General features: G+C 41.2%; 1 protein-coding gene across 1 annotated transcript; it reads left to right on the top strand.

Moving 5' to 3' along the window:
• Positions 1–19977: 19977 nt before the first annotated feature.
• Positions 19978–21275, top strand: Bloc1s4 (biogenesis of lysosomal organelles complex 1 subunit 4). Its single transcript, XM_004655985.2, has one exon. The coding sequence runs from the start codon at positions 19997–19999 to the stop codon at positions 20645–20647; it is 651 nt and encodes a 216-aa protein (XP_004656042.1). The 5' UTR covers positions 19978–19996; the 3' UTR covers positions 20648–21275.
• Positions 21276–23062: the final 1787 nt, after the last annotated feature.

The following is a 23062-nucleotide window of genomic DNA, read 5'->3' as shown; positions in this document are numbered from 1 at the left end:
TCTACTTAGTTCCACTCCCCTATGAGGGAGGATATGACAAATTCGGTAATAGATGGGTGAATTATAAAGAAAAAAGGAGGCTATGGCATTCTCTTCCATTTATGGAACGCTTAGCAAGGAAACGTAAGCTTTGGTGCTTATACTCTAGATAAGAAAGAAAAGAATTCCTGGAAAGCATTAAACCAGCCTTAAAATATTGGTGGTCTTTTGGATAGAAACACTTTTATAATGAATATGAGGATTATATAAATAATCTAATAAGTGGAAAGAGATGGCTCTCTGCTCAGTTTATAAGAAATAAATAACCTATTGTTCACCTTATACCTCTTGCCCCAAGCTTCTATTCATGTAAAGCTGTGGTCAATAGTGCAAGACGTCCTCCTTAAAAAAAAAAAAAAAATGGGTACATTTCCTGCCTGATAAATATTACATGGGTGCTTAGAATAAAACAATACTTAAGAATGTTTAGATTAATGATTTCTGAGATCACTTGTTGGCTTGCTAAGTTTCCTTGTTCAATCTGTATAAAACCTTCATGAAACCTTCAGTAAATTGCAGCAGCATATTCAACTTAGAGTGTGTCTGTCTGTCATTTCCTCGCCAAATCCCGAGTTCTCCTTGAGCCTTCGCCCTTGTTCTCCCTCAGTCCTGATCTCCCCGAGAGTCAGTCCGCGGCATGTTGGTACCCTCTTTTCCCTCATCTCTGCCCCCATTACATTGGGGACATGCCTCAGTGGGGTTGTAGGTATTCCCTATGAGGTTGTGGTTTATGCTTTGTGGAAGCAGGCAGTTATTGGGAGGGGGGATGCTTCTGGGCATGATGTCTAAACCTGTGGCTCTTACAATCTTTCTGCCCCTCTTCTGCAAAATTCCCTGAGCCATGGAGGGTGAGTTGTAAGTCTATGTCAGTGATGAGCTCTTAGGAGCCTCTGGATCTCTATTTTGGTAGGTGTTGAGTATCCTCAGGGTCTGTCTCCTACACCCTGGCACTGATTATCAAGTTCAGCATGGAAGCAGAACACTTGCTATCTCCCCATTCCTCTGTGGATTCAGCTGTGTCTTGGCTGAAGTGCGAGGCATAGTTTATCTCCTTCAGTCTTGCTACCTTCTGAAAAAGGACAGATTCTCCAAGGGAAAGTGAAGTCAGCATAGTTTAAATGGGATAATTATTATTAATTTAGGGATAATTTGATTATGAAACCCTTCTTTTAGTCAAAGACTAGTGAGAGCTTACACTGGAGAACATAACCTTTGTCTCTACAGGATTCTGATCTGGTTCCCAATTCCAGATATGGGTTCTTTTACACTGAACGGGTCTCTTAGCCAATCAGAAAGCTACTGGTTGCCTACTGAGGCTGTGTGCTACTATTGCACGGGCATGGACATCCTGTCAGTGTGTTTGCTTCTGAGTAGCTTGGACCTCTGGTTGCTCAGACTGTTATTGGTCATTTTCCCCAGTAGCTCATGTAGCACTTTCCAGCACTAGACATGGAGCCAGCCATTTCTCCAAGCAGCCCTAGTTCCACTTTAATAGTAAATGTTATTGAGAAGCCAAATTCTTTATGTTTTATTTATTTATTTGGGAGAGAGAGAGAGATAAAGAGAGGGGAAGATATAAAGAACAGGCAGGGCTGGAGAGATGGCTTAGCAGTTAAGCACTTGCCTGTGAAGCCTAAGGACCCTGGTTCAAGGCTCGATTTCCCAAGACCCATGTTAGCCAGATGCACAAGGAGGTGCATGCATCTGGAGTTCATTTGCAGTGGCTGGAGGCCCTGGCATGCCCATTCTCTCTCTCTCTCTTTCTCTCTCTCTTTCTCTCTCTGTCTGTCTGTCACTGTCAAATAAATAAATAAAAATAAACAAAAAAATTTTTTTAAAAGAAAGAACAGGTACAGCAGGACTCCAGCCACTACAAACAAATTCCAGACACAAGCACCCCCTTGTGCATCTGGCTTATGTGGGCACTAGGGAATAGAACTTGGGTTCTTATGCTTCACAGCCAAATGCCTTAACCACTAAACCATATCTCCAGCCCTTGAAGCCAAATCATAAAAGGTAGATGTGCTCATTGTGACTTGGTTGTCACTGCCTAGCCCCTGTCAATGGATTGAACTAGGCATATTTGTAGATATAAACGTAAGTTGCTGGGCTGGAGAGATAACCCCCATGGTTAAGGTGCCTACCAGAAAAGCCTAACAACCTAGGTTTGATTCCTAAGCACCTATATGTGGTGGATTGATCCAGGTGTTCCCCACAAACATAGGTATTCTGAATGCTAGTCTCCCCAGGTGATGGCAATTGGAGATTAATGCCTCCTAGAGGTGGTGTTTTGTTGGGAATGGGCTTATATGTGTTATATCCACTGTCCCCATGTCATTGTTTCCACACTCCCTTGTCCCTGTTGTCCACATGATGTTGGCCAGGAGGTGATGTCCAACCTCTGTTCATGCCATCATTTTTTTTTCCTGCCATCATGGAGCATCCCCTCGAGTCCATAAGCCAAAATAAACCCTTTCCTCCCACAAGCTACTCTTGGTTTCTGCCACCAAAGTAAACCTGACTGAAACAGTAAAGTTGGTACAAGGAGTGGGATTGCTGCTAGACACCTGACTGTCTGGCTTTGGCCTTTTGGAGTTGATTTGAAAGAGGAATGTGGAGAGATTTGAAACCTTGGCCTAAGAGACACCTTGCAGTGCTGTAAGTACAGCTTGATGGACTATTTTGGTCAGAGTTTAAAGACCAGGATGCAGTAAAAACTATGGACTGCGAAGTTTGGGTTAGGAGGGTAAAAAGGAGCTTTGTCTGGAGTGGGATAGAAACAGTTTGTGTGATAGGTTTGCTGTTATGCCCATGTCCTGAGAACTTGTGCAGGGTTGCAGTGTATACAAATGTACTGGTGTGTACAGAGGGATATGGCACAGAAAATAATCTTTTGGCTGAAATTGCTGCCTATTCAGCTGCAATTGTGTGAGAGACTACAACCATTGAGATCAGGCCAGCTGATCTGCATTGGGACAACAGAAAAAATGCAATATTTTGAAAGGGCCTAAATGCTGAAGGAGTGTCCTGTTCTTCAAAGTTTTCTTTATTCCACCCTGGATTAACAAATTGGCACTCCACCTGGTATTGTGGAGTATAAGAAATGCAGGAAAGAGAGGGTCATTACATTTGCAACAGGGTCTTGGGTTTTAGAAATGGCCATGGGCAGTGTGAAGCAGGTTTGCTGGATGCCTGCATGGAGACCCGATGGAGCTGTGAGAATGGACCATTGGTTGCAGTAGAGACCCGGTGGGGATGCCAGGACAATGAGATGGCTGCCAAGGAGAGCTGCCAGCTCTGGATGAAGTTTGCCAGGACTGTGAATAGCCTAGCTGGAGGGATGGAATTGGAACTCCAGAGACTTGTTGCTGATTAGAATTATCGGTCTTGGAGATTTGTCACTGACTAGAGTTGTTGCACCTGGAGCTACAAAGTTTGGTATTTGCCCTTGCTGTTTTAAATCTTCAATTGGTTGAATATTTCTTTGCTATGCCCAGTGCCATCTTTTGTAGTGTGACTGTTCAGTTAAAAGACCTTAGATTATGGGGATGCTTGAGCATCATTAAGATTGATTAAAACTATGAGAATTTTTAAAGGTGTATTAAATGCATTGTATTTTATACAATGTACAGATATCAGTTTATGGGGGCCAGGGACAGAATGTGATGGTTTGATCAGGTGTTCCCATTAACTTAGGTATTCTGAATGCTAGTCTCCCCAGCTGATGGCAATTGGAAATTAAAGACTCCTGGAGTGCCGGGGTCCAGCCCTGGCTTGAAGGAGGGTCCCCGAAGAGAGGTGTGAAAGGGAGTGGAGAAATAACGACTTGAAGCCAAGTTCTGGTGCAAGCTGACAGGCTAATGCTGAAGGCAGCTGAGTTTTTCTATCTTTTTCTCTCTGCCTCCTTTACTGTTTCTATATTTTTTTTATTATTTTCTTTCTATTTTTCTATTTTTTTCTTTTTCTATTTTTTTTTGTCTTTTTTCTGTTTTCTGCTTTTCCCTGTTTCTATGCTTCCATGTTTCTATATTTCTCTGCTTCTCTGCTGCCACAGCTCTTAGTCTCAGTCTTTTATTTTCTGATCATGTCATGCAAGAACAAACTTTAAGAAAGGTACAATTTTACAGAATTAATAGAAACTTTTTGTTATTCCTTATCATCAAGCAATCCCATAATTATTCACGTCAAGTAAAGTCGTCAGGCCCCTGTAATGATTAACTGTTTTCACATTTTCCCCATGTATGTGCGGTCAAGCACTTGTGATTTCCTGGACTTCTACTTTCAATTACTCTATTAAAGGTGAGAGGTAAAACAACCACAAATGGGGCTTCCCATCATTAATCACTGATCCAGCAGATCCATTTATCCTTTAATTACTTATTTTGAATTTTCCTTTTCACGTCCCTCCAATACTTAGACTTTGGTCCCCCCAATTGAACTATTTCTGACTTCGGTTATTTTTCTGTAAGGATTCCTGGTAAAGACTCAATTGCAATTGCCACCATTTAGAAAAATTAGTCATATAACAATGTTTACATTGTTTCAGGAGGTTCATTGTTTTCTCCTAAGTTTACTGTACTCTATGCCTGACTTTCTTTAAGGCCTTTAAGGAAAACAATTATCTTTGACCCATTTTCTTGTTTTTCCAATTCTATGCCAGAGCCTTTTTCAGATACATTGACCAACACTTTACCAACACCAATTTTTATTGGAAAAGTAAACTTAGAGATTGGGACACCAAGTGAAAGACAGAGAAAGACAAACATTATATAGAAAACCACATATTTCTGTGGCATAGAGAGCCAAAGATTTTTCTATAGAGGGGCCACATCAGACTTCAAGGAAGAGACAGCTGGGCTGGAACTGTGTCAAGCAGCTCTTCAGCGCTCAATTCCTCGTGATCCTGAAATGGCATGCTTGCCGTCTCCGGCACTGGAGGTGGTGTATTGTTGGGGGCGAGCTTATGGGTCTTATAGTCAGTTTCCCCTTGCCAGTGTTTGGCACAGTCTCTTGTTCCTGTTGTCCACCCGATGTTGGCCAGAAGGTAATGTCCAACCTCTGCTCATACCATCATTTTCCCAAAACTTATGGGACACATGAAGGCAGTCCTTAGGGGAAAATTCATAGCACTAAATGCCTTCATAACAGACAGAGAGATCCCAAATCAATAACCTAACCATCCACCAAATGGCATTGGGAAAACAAGAAGAACCCAACCCAAAAAGCTCCGGATGGAAAGAAATAATTAAGATCAGAGCAGAAATTAATGAATTGTAAACTAAGAAAACAATTAAGAAAATTGATGAAACAAAGAGCTGTTTCTTTGAAAAAATAAAGATTGATAAACCCTGGCCAATCAAGTGAAAAAAACAGATGCTTCAAATTAACAAAATTAGAAATGAAAAAAGGAGAAATCACAAAAGACATAAGTGAAATTGGGAGGTACATCAGGACCTATTTAAAAAACCTCTACTCCACAAAACTGGATATATGGAGGAAATGGATGAATTCCTGAACATATACCACCTACCAAAGCTAAACTCAGATGAAATTAATCTAAACAAACCCATCACGCACATCGAGATTGAAAACGTAATAAAAAAAAAACCTCCCCCAAAAGAAGAGTCAAGAACTAGATAGCTTCTCAGCTGAATTCTTCCAAACCTTCATGTAGAACTGAAACCAATTTTTCTCTAACTATGCCACATAAGTAGAGAACAGGGAAAGCTCCCCAGTCCCTTTTATGAAGTACTATCACCCTAACACCAAAACCCGACAAAGATGCCACAAGAAAACTAGAGGCCTATTTCCCTGATGTACTTAGAACCAAAGATCATGAACAAAATCCTCACAAACTGAATTCAACAACACATCAAAAGCATTATCCACCTTGATCAAGTAGGCTTCATTCCAGGAATTCATGGTGGTTAAACATATGGAAATCTGTCAATGTAATACACTACATATATATAAGCTTAAACACAAAAACCATATGATCATTTTAATAGATGTGGAAAAGGCCTCTGACAAAATACAACATCACCTCATGATCAAAACATTGGAGAGAATAGGCATGGATGGTTTATATCTCAACAAAATAAAGGCTATATATAAAGCTCCTAAAGCCCAAATAATATTTAATGGGGAGAGACTGAAGGAATTCCCATTGAACTTACCTTTTCACAAAACATTGACACTATTTTAGGGTATGTGGTGGTTTGATTCTGGTGTCCCACACAAACTTAGTCTGGATGCTAGATTCCCAGGTTATGGTGATTTGGGAATTAACACCTCCTGAAGACAGTGTATTGTTGGGGCGGGATTATGTGTATTATAGCCAGCTTCCTCTTGCCAATGTTTGGCACACTCTCTTGTTACTGTTGTTCATCTGATGTTGGCCAGGAAGTGATGCCCTCTCTCAGCCCATGCTGTTGTTTTCCCCTGCCATCATGGAGTTTCCCTTCTAGTCTGTAAGCCAAAATAAACACCTTTTTCTCAAAAGCTGCCCTTGGTCGGGTGATTTCTGCCAGCAAGACAACCTGACTGCAACAGGGTTAAAGGTTGGAAATGGTGTTTCAAGCAAATGGGCTTAGAAAATAATCAGGTGTTGCTATCCTAATATCTGAAAGGGTAGACTTCAAATCAATATTAGTTAGAAAAGATAAGGTCACTTTATATTGACTAAAGCAATCCTCCAACAGGAGGACATTATAATTCTAAACATGCACCTAACATGGGGACTTCCAATTTCAACAAACACTATGAGAATTAAGGTCACAGATAATACAAAACAAAGTTGTAGAGGGTGGCTTCAATAGCCCATTCTCATCAATTGACAGGTCATCCTGATTAAAAAAAAAAAAAAAAGTAAACAGAGAAGCATCTGGATTCATCCAAATGCTGTAGAATACACATTCTTTTCAGCAGCACATGGAACATTCCCTAAAATAGACCATATATTAGGACACAAAGAAAATCTTAATAAATATAGAAAAATTGAAAGAGTTCCTTGCACTCTATCTGTTCACAATGGGATTAAACTACAAATAAACAGCAAGAAAAGCTATAGAGCATACACAAAGTCAAGAAAACTGAACAATATCGCTGAAGACTCCATACACAGCTGACACGTAAAATGGAATGGCATGGCTGGAAGCCAGGAGAGAGTCAGTCCCCAGACAGTCAGCATGTCTAGTGCCAGAAGGTGCTACATGGGCAACTTGAGGAAATGACCAATATCTGTCCAAGCAACTCATTGTCTAACCTAATAAGCAACAACTAATATGATGTGATGCCCACACAAGTGCAATAGTGGCACACAGCCATGGTGGGGAACCAACTGCTCTTGATTTGGCTAACTGATCCCTTCATTGGTACGAGACCCATACCTGGAGCTGGGAAACAAGTCAGAACCATACCCAAACATAAGCCCACTCTCCAATATCAAGCTACCATCAATTATGGGGTACAAGAGGGCCTACACCTATCAAAGTCTCTATCAAAAAAGTAATTGTTATCTTAATTTTCCGGGTGCTAACTTACTCTCCGTTGGAGAATCTGCTTCTCTTTTTCAGATAGATGCAGATCCTAAGGAGAGAGCTGCCCCAACATACCTCAAAAGGGGCCCAACTGAAATTAAGGACAATTGGGGAAACAAGCAAGGGTGATGTTTTCCTGATGAACCGAATACCAGCACAAAGGGGAAGGAGATGAACACAGAGAAAAATCAACTCCTACAAAATCAGAGAGCCAGGGCCTCATAGGCCCCAACACCTCAGCACTGAAGCAGACAAAAAATACAATACATTCCCTCTAGGAGACATTAATTCCCAAATCTCCATTAGATAGGAACCTAGCATTCAGAACACCTAAGTTTATGGGGGACACCTGAATCAAACTACCACATTTCGCCTGTGATCCCCATAAACTGACAACCATCCATGATTTAAAATGCAATGCATTCATCTAACCTTAAAAGTCCCCATAGTTTTTATCAGTTACAATGATGTTCATATATGCCCATAGTCACGATCTTTTAGCTGAACCATAATGCCAAAAATTCCCCCACAAAAAAAAACCCTTACTTTTTCTATAGAGAGTTTAAGTGGTGTAGGCCCTCTTGTACCCCATGACTGATGGTAGCTTGATTTTGGAGAGTAGGCTTATGTTTGGATATGGTTCTGACTTGTTTCCCAGCTCCAGGTATGGGTCTTGTACCAATGAGGGAATCAGTTAGCCAAATCAAGAGCAGCTGGTTCCCCACCATGGCTGTGTGCAACTAATGCACTTGTGTGGGCATCACACCAGGTTATTTGTTGCTAATTAGGTTAGACCATGAGTTGCTTGGACAGATATTGGTCATTTCCCCCAGTCTCCCATGTAGCACCTTCTGGCACTAGACACGCTGACTGTCTGGGGACTGACTCTCTCCTGGCTTCCTGCCATGTCATTCCATTTTACGCGTCAGCTGTATATGGAGTCTTCAGCAATAGGGTCTTATCACTGGCCTTTGGTGGGTCATCAAGTACTCTGACAGAAGTCTGTCATTGTTTTGGGAAACCTTGTAGGTTTCTCTGATCAAAAGCTCATTGTGGATGATAGCCCCAAGCTGGTAGTGGGGGGTTACAGGTCACTGCCCACTAAGAAAATGAGGAAAAACATAACTAATATACAAGAGTTAAAGAGGAGAGAGAAGTGGGGAGGGAGAGAGGGAGGGAGGGAAGATGTAGAAGAGTTAGGTTAGTCTTGATCCTACCCTCTCCAGTGTCTTGTGGTTCAGGTGTTTCCTGTAAGGGTCTAGTGAAGTTTCAGCCATTTGGTCTGCCTTTTAGGAAGTAGAATTTTATGGTACCATTGCCATTTGGGTCCAGATTAGTGTTTCCCACCCCTTCGATGCCCTCCCCTCCCTCCCCATCCATCCTAGTGTCTAGTCCATGAGGTGCTTGCTGCGTATGTAAGGTATCTTGGGTAGATTCAGGTTAGATGTTATAGATGAGTGAGACTATGTGTCAATTTTTTTTTCTGTGATTGGGTAAGTTCACTGAGAATGATCTGTTCCAGGTTCAACCATTTTTCCTCAAATTTCATTTTGTCATTTTTTTCTTACTGCTGTATAGAATTCCATTGTGTAGATATACCACATCTTAATTATCCATTCTTCTAGTGATGGACATCTGGGTTGATTCTACCTCTTAGCTATTACTAATTGAGCCACTACAAACATGGTTGAGCAAATCTCTCTGGCCTGTGATTTGAGGGTTTTAGGGTAGATGCTTAGTAGGGGAATAACTGGGTCTATTGGTATCTCTATAATCAGCTTTTTCAGGAATCTCCATATTGCTTTTCAAAGTGTTGTACCATCCTACACTCCCACCAACAGTGGATGAGTGTTCCTATTTCTCCACATCCTCACCAGCATTTATTTTCATTTGATTTTTTGATGTTTGCTATCCTTATTGGGGTAAGGTAGAATCTCATAGTTGTTTTAATTTGCATTTCTCTGATGATTAGGGATGATGAACATTTTCTTAAGTGTGGGTTTGTCATTTGTATTCTTCCTCTGTGAACTGCCTGTTCAGCTCTTTGCCCCATTTTGTGAGTGGGGTTTTTGACTTCTTACTGTTTAGATTTTTTTAATTCTTTGTAGATTAGGCCTCTATCAGTTGGATAACCTGCAAATATTTTCTCCCATTCTGTGGATAATCTATTGGCTTTGCTTATTGTATGCTTGTCTGTAAAGAAACTCTTCAGCTTCATGTGATCCCATTAGTTGAGTGACTGTTTAAGATCATGACCTACTGGGGTTTTGTTCAGGAAGTCTTTTTCTATTCCTATATCATGGAAAGTACTTCCTAAATTTTCTTCCAATAGTAGTCGAGTTTCTGGTCTTATATTGAGGTCTTTGATCCATTTGGATTTGAGTGTAGTACATGGTGAAATGTGTGGATCAAATTTTAGTTTCCTGCATATGGTTATCCAGTTTGTCCAGCACCATTTGTTGAAGATGCTATCTTTTCTCCAGTCTATATTGTTCAGGCCTTTGTCGAATATCAAGTAGCTATAGTTGCTTGACCCAAAATCCGGGTCCTCAAGTCTATTCCATTGGTCTATACTCCTGTTTTTATGCCAGTACCATGCTGTTTTTATTACTATGGCTTTGTAGTATAGCTTTTGATCAGGTTTGGTGATGCCACCAGACATATTTCTTTTGCTGAGGATATGTTTGGATATGCGAGGCCTTCTGTTTTTCCATATGAAATTTGAGATCATTTTTTTCTATCTCTGTGAAGAACACTGTAGGAATTTTAATTGGAATTGTGTTAAACCTATATATTGCCTTTAGTAGGATTGTCATCTTCACAATGTTAATTCTGCCTATCCAGGAGCATGGGAGGTCTTTCCATCTTTTCAAGTCCTCCTCAATTTCTTTTGTGAGAGTTTTTATATTTTCATTGTATAGATCTTTTACTTTGTTGGTTAATGTTATTCCAATGTATTTTATTTTATTTTATTGTTGCTATTGAAAATGGGACTATGTCCCTTATTTCTTTTTCTGTATCTTTGTCATTTGCATACAGAAATGCTACCGATTTTTGTGCATTGATTTTGTATCCTGCTACTTTGCTATAGGAGTTAATCACCTTCAGGAGTTTTGGGATGGAGTCTCTCAGGTCTCTTAAATATACAATCATGTCATTAGCAAATAGAGCTAACTTAAGTTCTTCCTTTCCAAATTGTATCCCTTTTATTTCCTTCTCCTGTCTTATTGCTTGGGCTAGGCCTTCCAGAACTATATTGAAAAGCAGAGGTGAGAGAGGACATCCCTGTCTTGTTCCTGATCTCAATGGGAATTCCTCCAGTCTCTCTCTGTTTAAGTATTATTTGGGCCTTTGGAGCTTTGTATATTGCCTTTATTATGGTAAGATGTGAACCGGCCATGCCGATTCTCTCCAGTGTTTTGATCATAAAGTGATGTTGTATCTTGTCAAAGGCCTTTTCTGCATCTATCAAAATGATCATGTGGTTTTTATGTTTAAGCTTGTTTATGTGGTGTATTACATTGACAGATTTTCGTATGTTGAACAACCCTTGTGTTCCTGGGATAAATTCCACTTGGTCAAGGTGGATAATGCTTTTGATGTGTTGTTGGATTCAGTTTGTGAGTATTTTGTTCAGGATCTTTGCATCTATGTTCATTAGGGAAATAGGCTTGGAGTTTTCTTTTCTTGTGGCATCTCTGCCTGGTTTTGGGATTAGGGTGATACTAGCTTCATAGAAAGAGTTGGGTAGCTTTCCCTGTTCTTCAATTGTGTGGCACAGTTTTAGGAAGATTGGTTTGAGTTCTTCCATGAAGGTTTAATAAAATTCAGCTGGGAATCCATCTGGTCCTGGACTCTTCTTTTTGGGGAGGTTTTTAAATACTTTTTCAATCTCCATGAGTGTAATGGGTTCATTGAGGTGATTAATCTGCTCTGAGTTTAGCTTTGGTAGATGATATGCATCCAGGAATTTATCCATCTCCTCTACATTTTCCAGTCTTGTGGAGTAGAGGTTTTTGAAATAAGTCCTGATGATTCTCCCAATTTCACTTATGTCTGTTGTGATCTTCCTTTTTCATTTTGAATTTTGTTAATTTGGAGCCTCTCCTTTTTTTGCTTGATCAAACTGGCCAGAGGTTTGTCAATCTTGTTTATTTTTTCAAAGAACCAACTCTTTGTTTTGTCAATTGCCTTAATTGTTTCCTTGGTTTCCAATTCATTAATTTCTGCTCTGATTTTAATTATTGCTTTCCTTCTGGAGCTCTTTTTGTTGGATTTTTATTGTTTTTCCAGTGCCTTTAGGTGGATGGTTAGGCTATTGATTTGGGATCTTTCTGTGTTTTTTTATGAAGGCATTGAGTGCTATGAATTTTCCCCTGAGGAATGCCTTCATTGTTTCCCATAAGTTTTGGTATGATGTGTTCTCATTGTCATTCAATTCCAGGAATTTTGCAATTTCATTTTTTATTTCATCCACTATCCATTTATTGTTTAAGAGTGTGCTGTTCAGTTTCCAGTTGCCATTGGGATTCTTGGTGGGTCTTTTGTTGGTGATTTCTAGCAATATAGCATTGTGACCTGATATCATGCAGGGAATTATGTCAATTTTCCTAAATATGTGGATGCAGTCTTTGTGACCCAGAATATGGCCTATTTTAGAGAATGTTCCATGGGCTGCTGACAAGAATGTGTGGTCTGTGTATTTGGGATGGAAAGTTCTGTAGATGTCCGTTAGGTCTAAGTGTTCTATGGTTTTGTTGAGCTCTCTTACTTCCCTGTTGAGTTTCTTTTTGGATGATCTGTCTGTTACTGATAATGGTGTGTTGAAGTCCCCAGCTATGATGGTGTTGGTGGTTATTTCTGTTTTATTGTCAAGTAGGTTTGTCTTATGAACTGTAGTGCCCCTGTGTTTGGTGCATACCGATTTATGATTGTACTATCCTCCTGATGAATTGTTCCCTTGATAAGTAGGAAGTAGCCTTCTTTGTCTTTTTTGATTATTTTTGGTTTGAAGTCTATTTTATCCGATATTAATATAGCTACACCTGCTTGTTTCTTATTCATATTTGCTTGGAATATTGTTTTCCACCCTTTCACCCTGAGGAGGTTTCTGACTTTAGTGGTAAGGTGGGTTTCTTGAAGGAAGTAGATTGAGGGGTCTAATTTTTTGATCCACCCTGTTAGCTTGTGTCTCTTGATGGGTGAATTAAGGCCATTAATATTTAGGATGATGACTGTGAGATTTGACTTGATTCCTGCCATGTGGTGGTGGTAGAGGTGTGTTGGTGTTTTTACAGAATTTGAAAGTTTTTGTGTCTACTCTGGGTTTGGTTGTTGTGATCTGCTTCATGTAGGCATTTGTGTTTGGTTATTTGTTTCTTCTCTGTGGAGAATTTCCTGGAATACTTTCTGTATGTTTGATTTTTGTTTTCATATAATTGTAAAGCTGAATTTTGTCATGGAAAGTTTTTCTTTCACCATCTATTATGAGGGAGACTTTTGCCGGGTAGAGTAGTTTGGGTTGGAAGCCATAGGTTCTTAGACTTTGGAGAGTTTCATTCCAGGCCCTTCTAGCTTTCAGGGTTTCCATTGAGAAGTCTGAAGTAATTCTCATGGGGTTTCCTTTGAAAGTGGTGTGCTGTTTTTCCCTAGCTGCTTTTAGGATTTTCTCTTTGGTGTCAATGTTTAGGTCTTAATTTTAATATGTCTTGGGGAGTTTCTCCTTTGGTCCAGTTGGGTAGGAGTTCTGTTTGCTTCTTGTATCTTGATGGGCCTTTTTTTTAAGAGACTGGGGAAGTTTTCTTCAATTATTTTGTTAAATAATTTCTCCATGCCTTTGGTCTGAAATTCTTGTCCTTCTGGTATTCCAATGATTCTGATATTAGGATGTTTAAGTGTATCCCACAATTCCCATGTTCTGTTCACAGGAACTTTTGAACTTACTGAAATTTTTGAACTCTCAAACTGTTTCTTCCATCCTGTCTTCCAGATCAGAGTTTCTATCCTCCACTTTGCTGACTCTATTCTTGAGAGCCTCTAGAGAGTTTTGGACTTGTTCAATTAAGTTTGCATTTTCTACTACTTTCCTATGTATCACTTCCATTGCTCTGTCCAGCTCCCTTTTTACCTCATTTTCTGATTTTCTTGATGATTCTTGGAATTCATCCTTGCATTTCTTTATGTTTTCATTTAGTGTGGCCAGCTGATTTTTAAGGTCCTCTTTTTTTTTTTTCACTCTCCCTAAACTCTCTTAGCTCTCTTTGAATTCCTTCCAATGTCTTATATTGCTCTAGCTTAGTGATGGTAGCATCAACACGATTATCAGTCCTTTGTTGCTTTCCTGCAAGTTCTAGCAGTAGGTTGGTCAGGGTTGCATTGCTCTTAGCTTCCACTTGATGTTCTGATCCTAAAAATTCTTCTATGTTTTGGTTAGATGTAATCTTTGTTGGACTGGGTGATCTATCTGGATTTTCTTGCATTTTATTTTTCATGTTATTTCTTTTGCGCTGTGGTCTACCCATGACAGTGTATGGGCAGGTAGGTGGGTGGACCAGCCTGGGCTCTAGCTCAATGAGAATCCAAGGCAGCCTGGGGCAGTTACCAAGCAGCCTGGTTTTGTGCTCTCTCTCTTGCCAAAGCCGCCTATCTACTGCCTGACAGGGGCGCCCAAGTTGCCTGAATTCTCACCCAGTAATGCACCAAAGCTGCCTGCCTTTGAGCTTGGAAGGGGACTGAGGTAGCAAGCCCTGAAGCTGCCCAAACTCTGGCTGGGAACACTGGGAACTGCAAACAGTCTGCACTCTCCCACCACAGGGGAGTGGGAGATGGGAGGCGATGGACAGATAGGGGATGGCACCTGAGCTGGTGCTAGTGACTCAGTGTGAGCTTGTGTGGCCCTTGCTGTGGGACCGGGCCCACTGCACATGCAATTGTAGTGCAGAGGCAGCTGCTGCCGGCATGGTATCAGGGCAGAGTGGAGGCTGGCCAGTGGGCACATGATCGGAGCACAGCAGCAACGGGTCTGGTGGCCGCCTGATCACAGTGGTGGTGGTCCCCACTGGTGTGCGAACTGAGCACCACGTGACGGGCCAGTGCGTGATCAGAGCACAACTGTGGAGGTTGGGTGTGGAGATCCCCACGGGTGTGTGAACGGAGCACAGTGGTGGAGGTCCTGGCAGGTGTGCAAATGGAGCACAGCAGTGGAGGTTCCCACAGGCGCGTGAACGGAGCACAGCCGCTTGGGGCTGTATGGGGGGTAGACTACCCACCCAAGAGGGGATCTGCAATTCCCTGTTTTCCCCACTCTGTGCCCTCCCAATGGCAAGAAGACCCTGATAACACTTAATTTCTTGCCTTTCTTTCCCCGGTATTTGCAGCGCAGCTTGGCGGTCGCCATCTTGGCTGGAAGTCCCTGAACTTTTTTTTCAAATATTTTTTGGCCATTTTTTATTCTTCTTTAAAGAACTTTCTACTAAGATCCACAGCATTTTGTTTTGTTTTGTTTTGTTTTGTTTTGTTTTACTTTTTCAAGGTAGGGTCTCACTCTAGCCCTGGATGACCTGGAATTCACTCTGTAGTCTCAGTGTGGCCTCGAACACATGATGATCCTCCTATCTCAGTCTTCTAAGTATTTTGATTAAATGCATGTGCCACCACAACTGGTGTATAGCACATTTTTGAATATATTTTATTTTTATTTATTTATTTATTAGAATGAGAGAGAGAGAAACAGAGAGAATATAGGCATGTCAGAGCCTCTAAGCCTCTGCAAATGAACTCCAGATGCATGCACTACCATGTGCATCTGGCTTATGTGGGTTCTGGGGAATCAATCCTGAGTTCTTAGGTTTCACAGGCAAGTGGTTTAACTACTAAGGCATCTCTCTGGCCCTGTATAGCACATTTTTAATTGAATTGTTTAATTTTTTATTTATTTCCATGTGATATTTTTGGCTTTCAAAGGCGAAGTCTCACTCTAGCCCAGATTAACATGGAGCTCACTCTATAGCCCAGGCTAACCATGAACTCATGGTGATCCTCCTATGTCATATGCTGGAGTGCTGGGATTGAAGGTGTGCACGATCATGCCCAGCTTATTATTCAGTTTTTATAGTTATTTCTATAGTCTAGATAGTAATTCTTTGTCAGATGTATAGCTGGCAAAGATTTTCTCCTATTCTGTAGGATATCTGCTTGATTAACAGTGTTCTTTGCTGTACAAAAGGTTTTGAATTTCATGAAGTTCCACTGGTTGAGTAGTGGTCTTACTTCCTGAGCAACTGGAGTTCTACCCAGAAAGTCCTTGTTTATGCCTGTATGTTGAAACGTTTCTCCTACGTTTTTTCCCTAGCAGCTTTAAAGTTTTAGATCTGATGTTCAGATCTTTTATCCATTTGGAATCTATTCTTGTGCATGGAGATAGTTAAGGATCTAGTTTCATTCTCCTATGGATAGATATTCAGTTTTCCCAGCACAATTTGTTAAACAGGCTATTTTTTCTACAGTGAATGTCTATGACATTTTTGTCAAAAATAAGATGTCGGTGGCTGCCAGCATTTATATCTGGGTCCTCTAGTCTGTTCCATTGATCTATGTTGTACTCAGCTTCTCATGGATGAGACAAACTTCCAACCAGACACAGCTTATTGGAGAAAGGGAGATTATTTCAGACTTACAGAGTCCAGGGAAGCATTACCAATAGTGAAAGAAGTCAGATTCCTTTCATAGATCCAAGCAGAGAGATATCATCAATAGCCAGCACCACAAAACTCAAACTGCCAAGCTCAAACTGCTGGGCTGGACTCCAGGATCTGTCCCCAGTGACACTTCCTTCTGCTGGGTGGCTAGAGAACCAAGTTATGATCTCAATTTTAATAAAACATTTGAGTCTATGGGACCATACATTCAAATTATCATATTCAAACCACCAAAAAGTTTGCTACATCTCTCTTTTTGTGCCAGTACCATGGTATTTTTGCTATGATGGCTTTGTAATATACCTTAAAATCAGGTATGGTGATAGCTCCAGCCCTATATTTCCTCGGAATTGCCTTGATTATCCAAGGATTTTTGTACTTCCAAATGAATTCTAGGATTTTTTTTCTATTTCAGTGAAGAATGGCATTAAGATTTTGATTAGGATTGCTTTAAATCTGTAGATTTCTTTTGATAGGATAGACATTTTCACAATTTTGATTCTTCCAATCCATGAATATGGAATGCCTTTCCATTTCATAGTGTCTTCAATTTCTCTCTTTAGTGTTTCAAAGGTTTCGTTATATATGTCTTTCACTTCCTTAGTTGGGTTTATTTCAATGTATTTATTTGAGATAATTGTGAATAAAATTTTTTACCTGATTTCATCCTCAGCACATTCCTTACTGGTATATAGGAAGTCTACTGATTCCTATGTGTTAATTTTTTTATCCTGCTACTTTCCTGTGTTTATCAACTCTAAGAGTTTGCTGGTAGAGTCTTTAGGAACTCTTATATGTACCATCATGTCATTTGCAAATTATGATAACTTGACTTCTTGCTTTCATTTGTGTCCCTTTTATTTGTTTCTTATTGATATAGCTCAGACTTACATGAATAAGAGTGGAAAAAGTACACACCTTTATCTTGTCCATGGTTTTAGTAGAAATGTTTCAAGTTTTCCCCCATTTAGTATAAAGTTGGCTAAAAGTTTGTCATATATAGTCTTTATTATTTTAGGATATGTTCCTTCTATTTCCAGTTGGATTTTGTCAAATGCCTTTCCTTCATCTATTGAGATGAGCCCATTTATATAGTGTGTTACGTTAATTGACTTGCATGTATTGAACCATCCTTGCATCTCTGGAATAAAACCACTTAATCAAGGCAACTGATCTTTTTGTCCTTCCCCCCCCCACCCAATTTTTTTTTTTCAAGATAGAGTCTCACTCTAGCTCAAGAACTTACTCTGTAGTCCCAGACTGGCCTTGAACAGTGATCCTCCTGCCTCTGCCTCCTGAGTGCTGGTATTAAAGGTATGCACCACCATACCTAGCTAAATGATCTTTCTGATGTGTTTCTGTATTTGCAAGTATTTTGTCAAGGATTTTTGCACCTATGTTCATGAAGGAGATTGGTTGGTAATGCTGGTAATTTCCTTTTTTGTTGTGTCTTTATCTGGTTTGGGTATCAGGGTAATATTGCTTCATAAAAGGAGTTTGGTAATGTTCTTTGCTTTTCTATTTGATGGAATAGTTTGAGAAGCATTAGTGTTAGTTCCTACTTGAAGGTTTGGTAGAACTCACGAGTGAATCCCTCCGGGGCTACAGTTTATTTAGCTGGGAGAGTTTTTTATAACTTCATCAATTTCATTGCTTGCTGTATATCTGTTGAAATGATTTATCTCATCTTGGCTTAATTTTAGTAAGATATATATGTAAGTAGATGTATATTCTATATTGTATTCAGTTTCTTGTTGCTGAATACATATTCCTCCATATCCTTCAGATTACAATTTAGTGGAGTATATTTCTTTTTTTTTTTTAATCGAGGTAGGGTCTCACTCTATCCCAGGCTGACCTGTGTAGTTCCAAGCTGGCCTTGAACTCACAATGATCCTATTTCTACCTTCCAAGTGCTGAGATCAAAGGTATGTGCCATTGTGTGTTGATTTTTTATTTATTTAATTAATTAATTTGTATATGTGTGGGGGGTGCATGCATGCTATGCATGTACCACTTAGCATCCAGCTTTACATAGGCACTGGGGTATTTAACTTGAGCCAACAGACTTTGAAAGCAAAGGTCTTTATCCACTGAGTGATCTCCCGAGTAATATCTTATATATATTACAGAGTGACTCTCACTGTAGCCTATGCTGACCTTGAACTCACCCTGTAGTCCAGTCTGGCCTTGAACTCACAGCAATCCTCCTACCTTGGCCTCCCAAATGCTGAGATTAAACTCATGTGTCACCACACCTGGCCTGAAGTATACATTTTTAAGATAGGTCCTTATATTCTGAATTTCACTGGCTCATTGGTATCTGTTGTAATGGTTCCAGTTTCAGCTCTAGTTTTATTAGTTTGGGTCTCCTCTCTCTTTTACTTAGTTTCACTAAGAGTTTATTATCTTGTTTGTCCTTTCAAAGAGCCAATTCTTTGTTCCATTGATTCTTTATGTTTTTGTTTATATTTTATTAATTTATCCTTATCTTCAGTATTTCACAAGTATAGCATTAAGTTTTTTATTTGTGGCCTCTCTAATTTTTTAATGTGAGCCTTTAAAGCTATATATGTCCTTCTTGTAGCTGCCTTCCTTGTATCTCATAGGTTTTGGTGTGTAATGCTTTCATTAACATTTTGGTTTTAGAATTTTTTAATGTTTTATTTATTTAACTATTTGAGAGAGCAAGAAAGAGAAAGAATGGATGCACCAGGTACTCTAACCACTGCAAACAAACACCAGAAGCATGTGCCACCTTGTGCACCTGGCTTTGTGGGGGTGGGTACTGTGGAATAGAACCTGAGTACTTTGGATTTGAAGGCAAGTACGTTAACTGCTAAGCCATCTCTCTTGCCCTAGAAAGTTTTTGATTTCCCTCTTTAAATCTTATTTATTTGCAAGGAGAGAGAGAGAGAGAGAGAAGAAAGACAGAGAAATGGGCATACCAGAGCCTCCAGCCACTGCAAACAGATTCCAGATGCATGTGTCACTATGTGCATCTGGCTTTAGGAGGGTACTGGGGATTCAAATCCGGGTAGTTAGGCTCTGCAGGCAAGAGCCTTAACCACTAAGCTATCTCTCCAGCCCCTCCTTCTTGATTTTTTTCAATGCTCTTTCATCATCCAATAGTGCATTGTTAGGCAAAAGTCCCACTTACAAATGCCTTGAAGATAAGGTCATCTCAACCTTAAGTTTTTCAGCAGACAATGTGGAACAAGGAGGCCTAAGCATCCAAGAGGTCATATGATGGGGACTGAATTTGATCAGACTGTGTAGTACTCCGAAGCACCAACTTTGGTGTTTCTAAGAGTTTTAAGGACGTCAGTGTAGACTGGCGTCGGTGGGCACCCTTAGACCCACGTACTTCATTGTATTCCTCTTCCACTTACATGTTCATTTATTTATCTCTGCCCTCTATATCTTACTCTTTTTCTGTGAAGACCCCTAACACAGTTTTCATACAAACATGCTGGGAAGCTGCATTCATTACACATCTATCAATTATATGTATCTATGTAGCCATCTACTCAATCTACCGAATTGATGCATAGCTATCTAGTGCGCGCGCGCATAAGTGTGCACAGCGGGGGGAGGGGGGGAGTGGGAGGGACCGCCCTTAATCAGCAGCCCGTACAGGGAAGCGGGCGTGACGTACGCGCCTGCGCCGGAAGCGTGCTCTCGCGACAAGCGCGCCGCATCGGAAGCTACGGGAGGCGGGCAATGGAAGGTAGCCCGGCGGTCGGCGGGCCACGGCGAGAGGCTCCGGCGGAGGAGGCGGAGCTGTCGGGTGCCGCTTGGAGCAGAGACAGCGGTAATGTGTCGCAGAGCCACAGCAGCGCGTCGGGGCCGTGGGAGGTCGAGGATCCCGAGGACGGCGCGCCCGGCCGCGACCATCCGCTGCTGCGCCGCACCGCCTCGGGCTATGCTGCCTGCCTGCTGCCGGGCGTCGGGACGCTGCCCGAGGTGGAGGCCCTGGACGCCAGCCTCGAGGACCTGCTCACCAGGGTGGACGAGTTTGTGGGCATGCTAGATATGATTCGTGGTGATTCGTCCCTCGTGGTTAACGAGGGCGTGCCTCGCATTTACGCGAAAGCCGCGGAGATGAGGCGCATCTACAGCAAGATTGACGGGCTGGAAGCCTTTGTGAGGATGGTCGGCCGCAGCGTAGCGGAGATGGAGGAGCAGGTCACCAGGGCCGAGGCCGACCTGGGAACCTACCCCCGGGCGTTCCAGCGACTGCTGCACACCATCAGCGTGCCCGCGCTCTTCAGCAAGTCTCCCACCCGGCAGCAGCGCGCCGCCTACAAGCCGCCTGTCTTGTTTCGTACAGAAGACTACTTCCCGTGTTGCAGTGACAGGCCCCAGCTCTGAACCCACGACCCTTCTGCAACAAGACTCACATTCAAGATCTTGTGATCAGGCATCTGTATGATTTTGGAGGATGAAATTTGAAAGCTTATTTTCTACCTTCCATGCAGAAAGTGTCTTCCACTTGTAATCTGAAAGCTCTTGGGGGTTGAGGGGAGGCTGGCGAAGCCAAAAGAATGAACTTAAAACAGTGTAATACGGAAAAACTGTTACTTTTGTGGATATTCCTACGCAACTAACTTACCTTGTCAAGATTTATATATTTATAGTATCACAAGAAAAATGACCAAGCCATTAAAGCCTTGTTATTAAATCTTGACTGTGATTTTGTTTCCTGAAGGCTTCTTTGACGTAGGCAGTACATTATTTGGCATTACTTAATAGTCAACTTAACATAGCATGGATTATAACCCAAAGCAAGTAAGATAATTGCCCAAGAAAACATACTGGATTTTTTTCGCAAGGAGTTCTGAAGTTGTATGACTCACAGTCCTCGCTTCTCCATAGCATCTCTGTGTTTGGATTGTCAGTGTTTGGTTTATAGCAAGTATTAATTAAAACTTTAAATTTAATTGGAAAAGAATGTAATTACTTCTAAAAGTAATTACATTTTTCCTGTTTTGTTTGAAAATAAGTGTTGCTCATGGTTTTAGTGTTGGGATAAAGGAAAACTTGGAGGTTTCTTCTTCCGAAGGCTGCCAGAAACAGGGCCTGAGCTACTGGTTGACAACACTGTGTATTATTTCCCCTGGATCTGTGTGTGAGCAGTGGTGGGTTTTGTTCTTTCGCCCTGTCAACAGTGAATGCTTGAAAACCCATTGGTATACAACAGTCTTTTGATTTATATTCTACCAGTTTTTCCTTTTTTTTTTTTTTTTTAATGTATTAAGAGGCAGAGAGAGAGAATGGGTGTGCCAGGGCCTTCATCGGCTGCAAACAAACTCCAAATATGTGCACCCCGTTGTGCGACATTGCAAGCTTGTGTCACTGCATCTAGCTTACATGGGACCTGGAGATTAGATCATGAGTTCTTAGGCTTCGCAGGCAAGTGCCTTCACCACTAAACCATCCAGTTCTCCAGCCCCAGGTCTTCATTTTTAAACTTTACTGCCCTTTAAGGTGGCTTTTCCAGCTAGTAGCATTAAGGTAACACTCAGTAAAAGTGGCTTTGTTTTTGTCTAGATCTCTGTGGCTGCTGAGTTGGTATCTTCTCAGCTGTCAGTGTATTTGGGAAAGTTTGGACATGGTAGCACATGCTTGTTTGTAGTCCTGAGGCCAGTCTAGGCTAGAGTGAGTTCCAAGCCAGCCTTAGCAACTAGCAAGACCCTGTCTTAAAAAAAATGTTTTTTGAAAAAATATTTACTTGTAAGCAGAGGCAGAATAGGTTTACTAGGGCCTCCAGCTGCTAAAAACTCCAGATGCATGCTTATCAAACCCAGGTCATTAGGCTTTGCAGACAAATACCTTAACCACTGAGCCATCTCTCCAGCCCCCCAAAACAGCTTTGTGTGTGTGTGTTTGTGTGTGTAGTGTATGCAGATGTATGCATCCTATTTGGCATGTATATAAAGACTAGAGGAGATCCTTGGGTGTCTTGTTCTTCCATAATGTTTCCTTGAAGTCTCACTGAACCTGGAGGTGCTGGGGGGAGCAATAATTCTGTCTCTGCTCCCCCATGGGACTAAGGTTACCAGTGTGTATTCCATGCCTGATTTTTAGTTTTTGGTAGATGTGGGTGTTGGGAATATAACTCAGGCCTCATCTTAGACCTCATGCTTGGACTGAAAACACTCTTGCTCCTCACTGAGCTATCTACCCAGTGCCCAAACTGAGATTTACTTTTTTACTTTTTTTTTAATTATTGTTTTTTCAAGGTAGGGTCTCACTTCAGCCCAGGCTGACCTGGAATTCACTATGTAGTCTCAGGGAGGCCTCAGCAATCCTACCTCTGCCTCCCAAATTCAGGATTAAAGGCAGGGACTTCATGCCTGGTAAGATTTCTTAATATTTTATTGTATGTTTTAAATTTATTTGCAAGCAGAAAGAGAGAGAGAGAAGAAAGAGAATAGGGATGCCAGGTCTTCTAGCTACTGCAAACTGCATGTGCCACTGTGTGCATCTGGTTTACGTGGGTGCTGGGGAATTGAACCTGAGTTATGACTGCAGGCAAGCACTTTAACCACTGAGCCATTGCTCCAGCCTAATATTTATTTGAGAGACAGTATGGGCCCACTAGGACCTCCTGCCACTGCAAATGAACTCCAGACACATGGGCCACTTTATGCATCTGGCTTTCCATGGGTACTGGGGAACCAAATCCAGGTCATCGTGTTTTGCAAGTAAGTGCCTTTAACCACTGAGCCATCTTTCCAGCCCCTAAAATAATTTTTAAATATTTATTTATTTGAGAAAGAAGCA

This window comes from Jaculus jaculus, chromosome 11 (assembly GCF_020740685.1).
Source record: "Jaculus jaculus isolate mJacJac1 chromosome 11, mJacJac1.mat.Y.cur, whole genome shotgun sequence".
Taxonomy (NCBI): Eukaryota; Metazoa; Chordata; class Mammalia; order Rodentia; family Dipodidae; genus Jaculus; species Jaculus jaculus.
This window is presented reverse-complemented; position numbering and strand designations above follow the sequence as displayed.

What these genes read in the sequence shown, in the direction of transcription:
- Bloc1s4 (XM_004655985.2), top strand. Translation starts at nt 19,997, where the DNA reads ATGGAAGGTAGCCCGGCGGTCGGCGGGCCACGGCGAGAGGCTCCGGCG.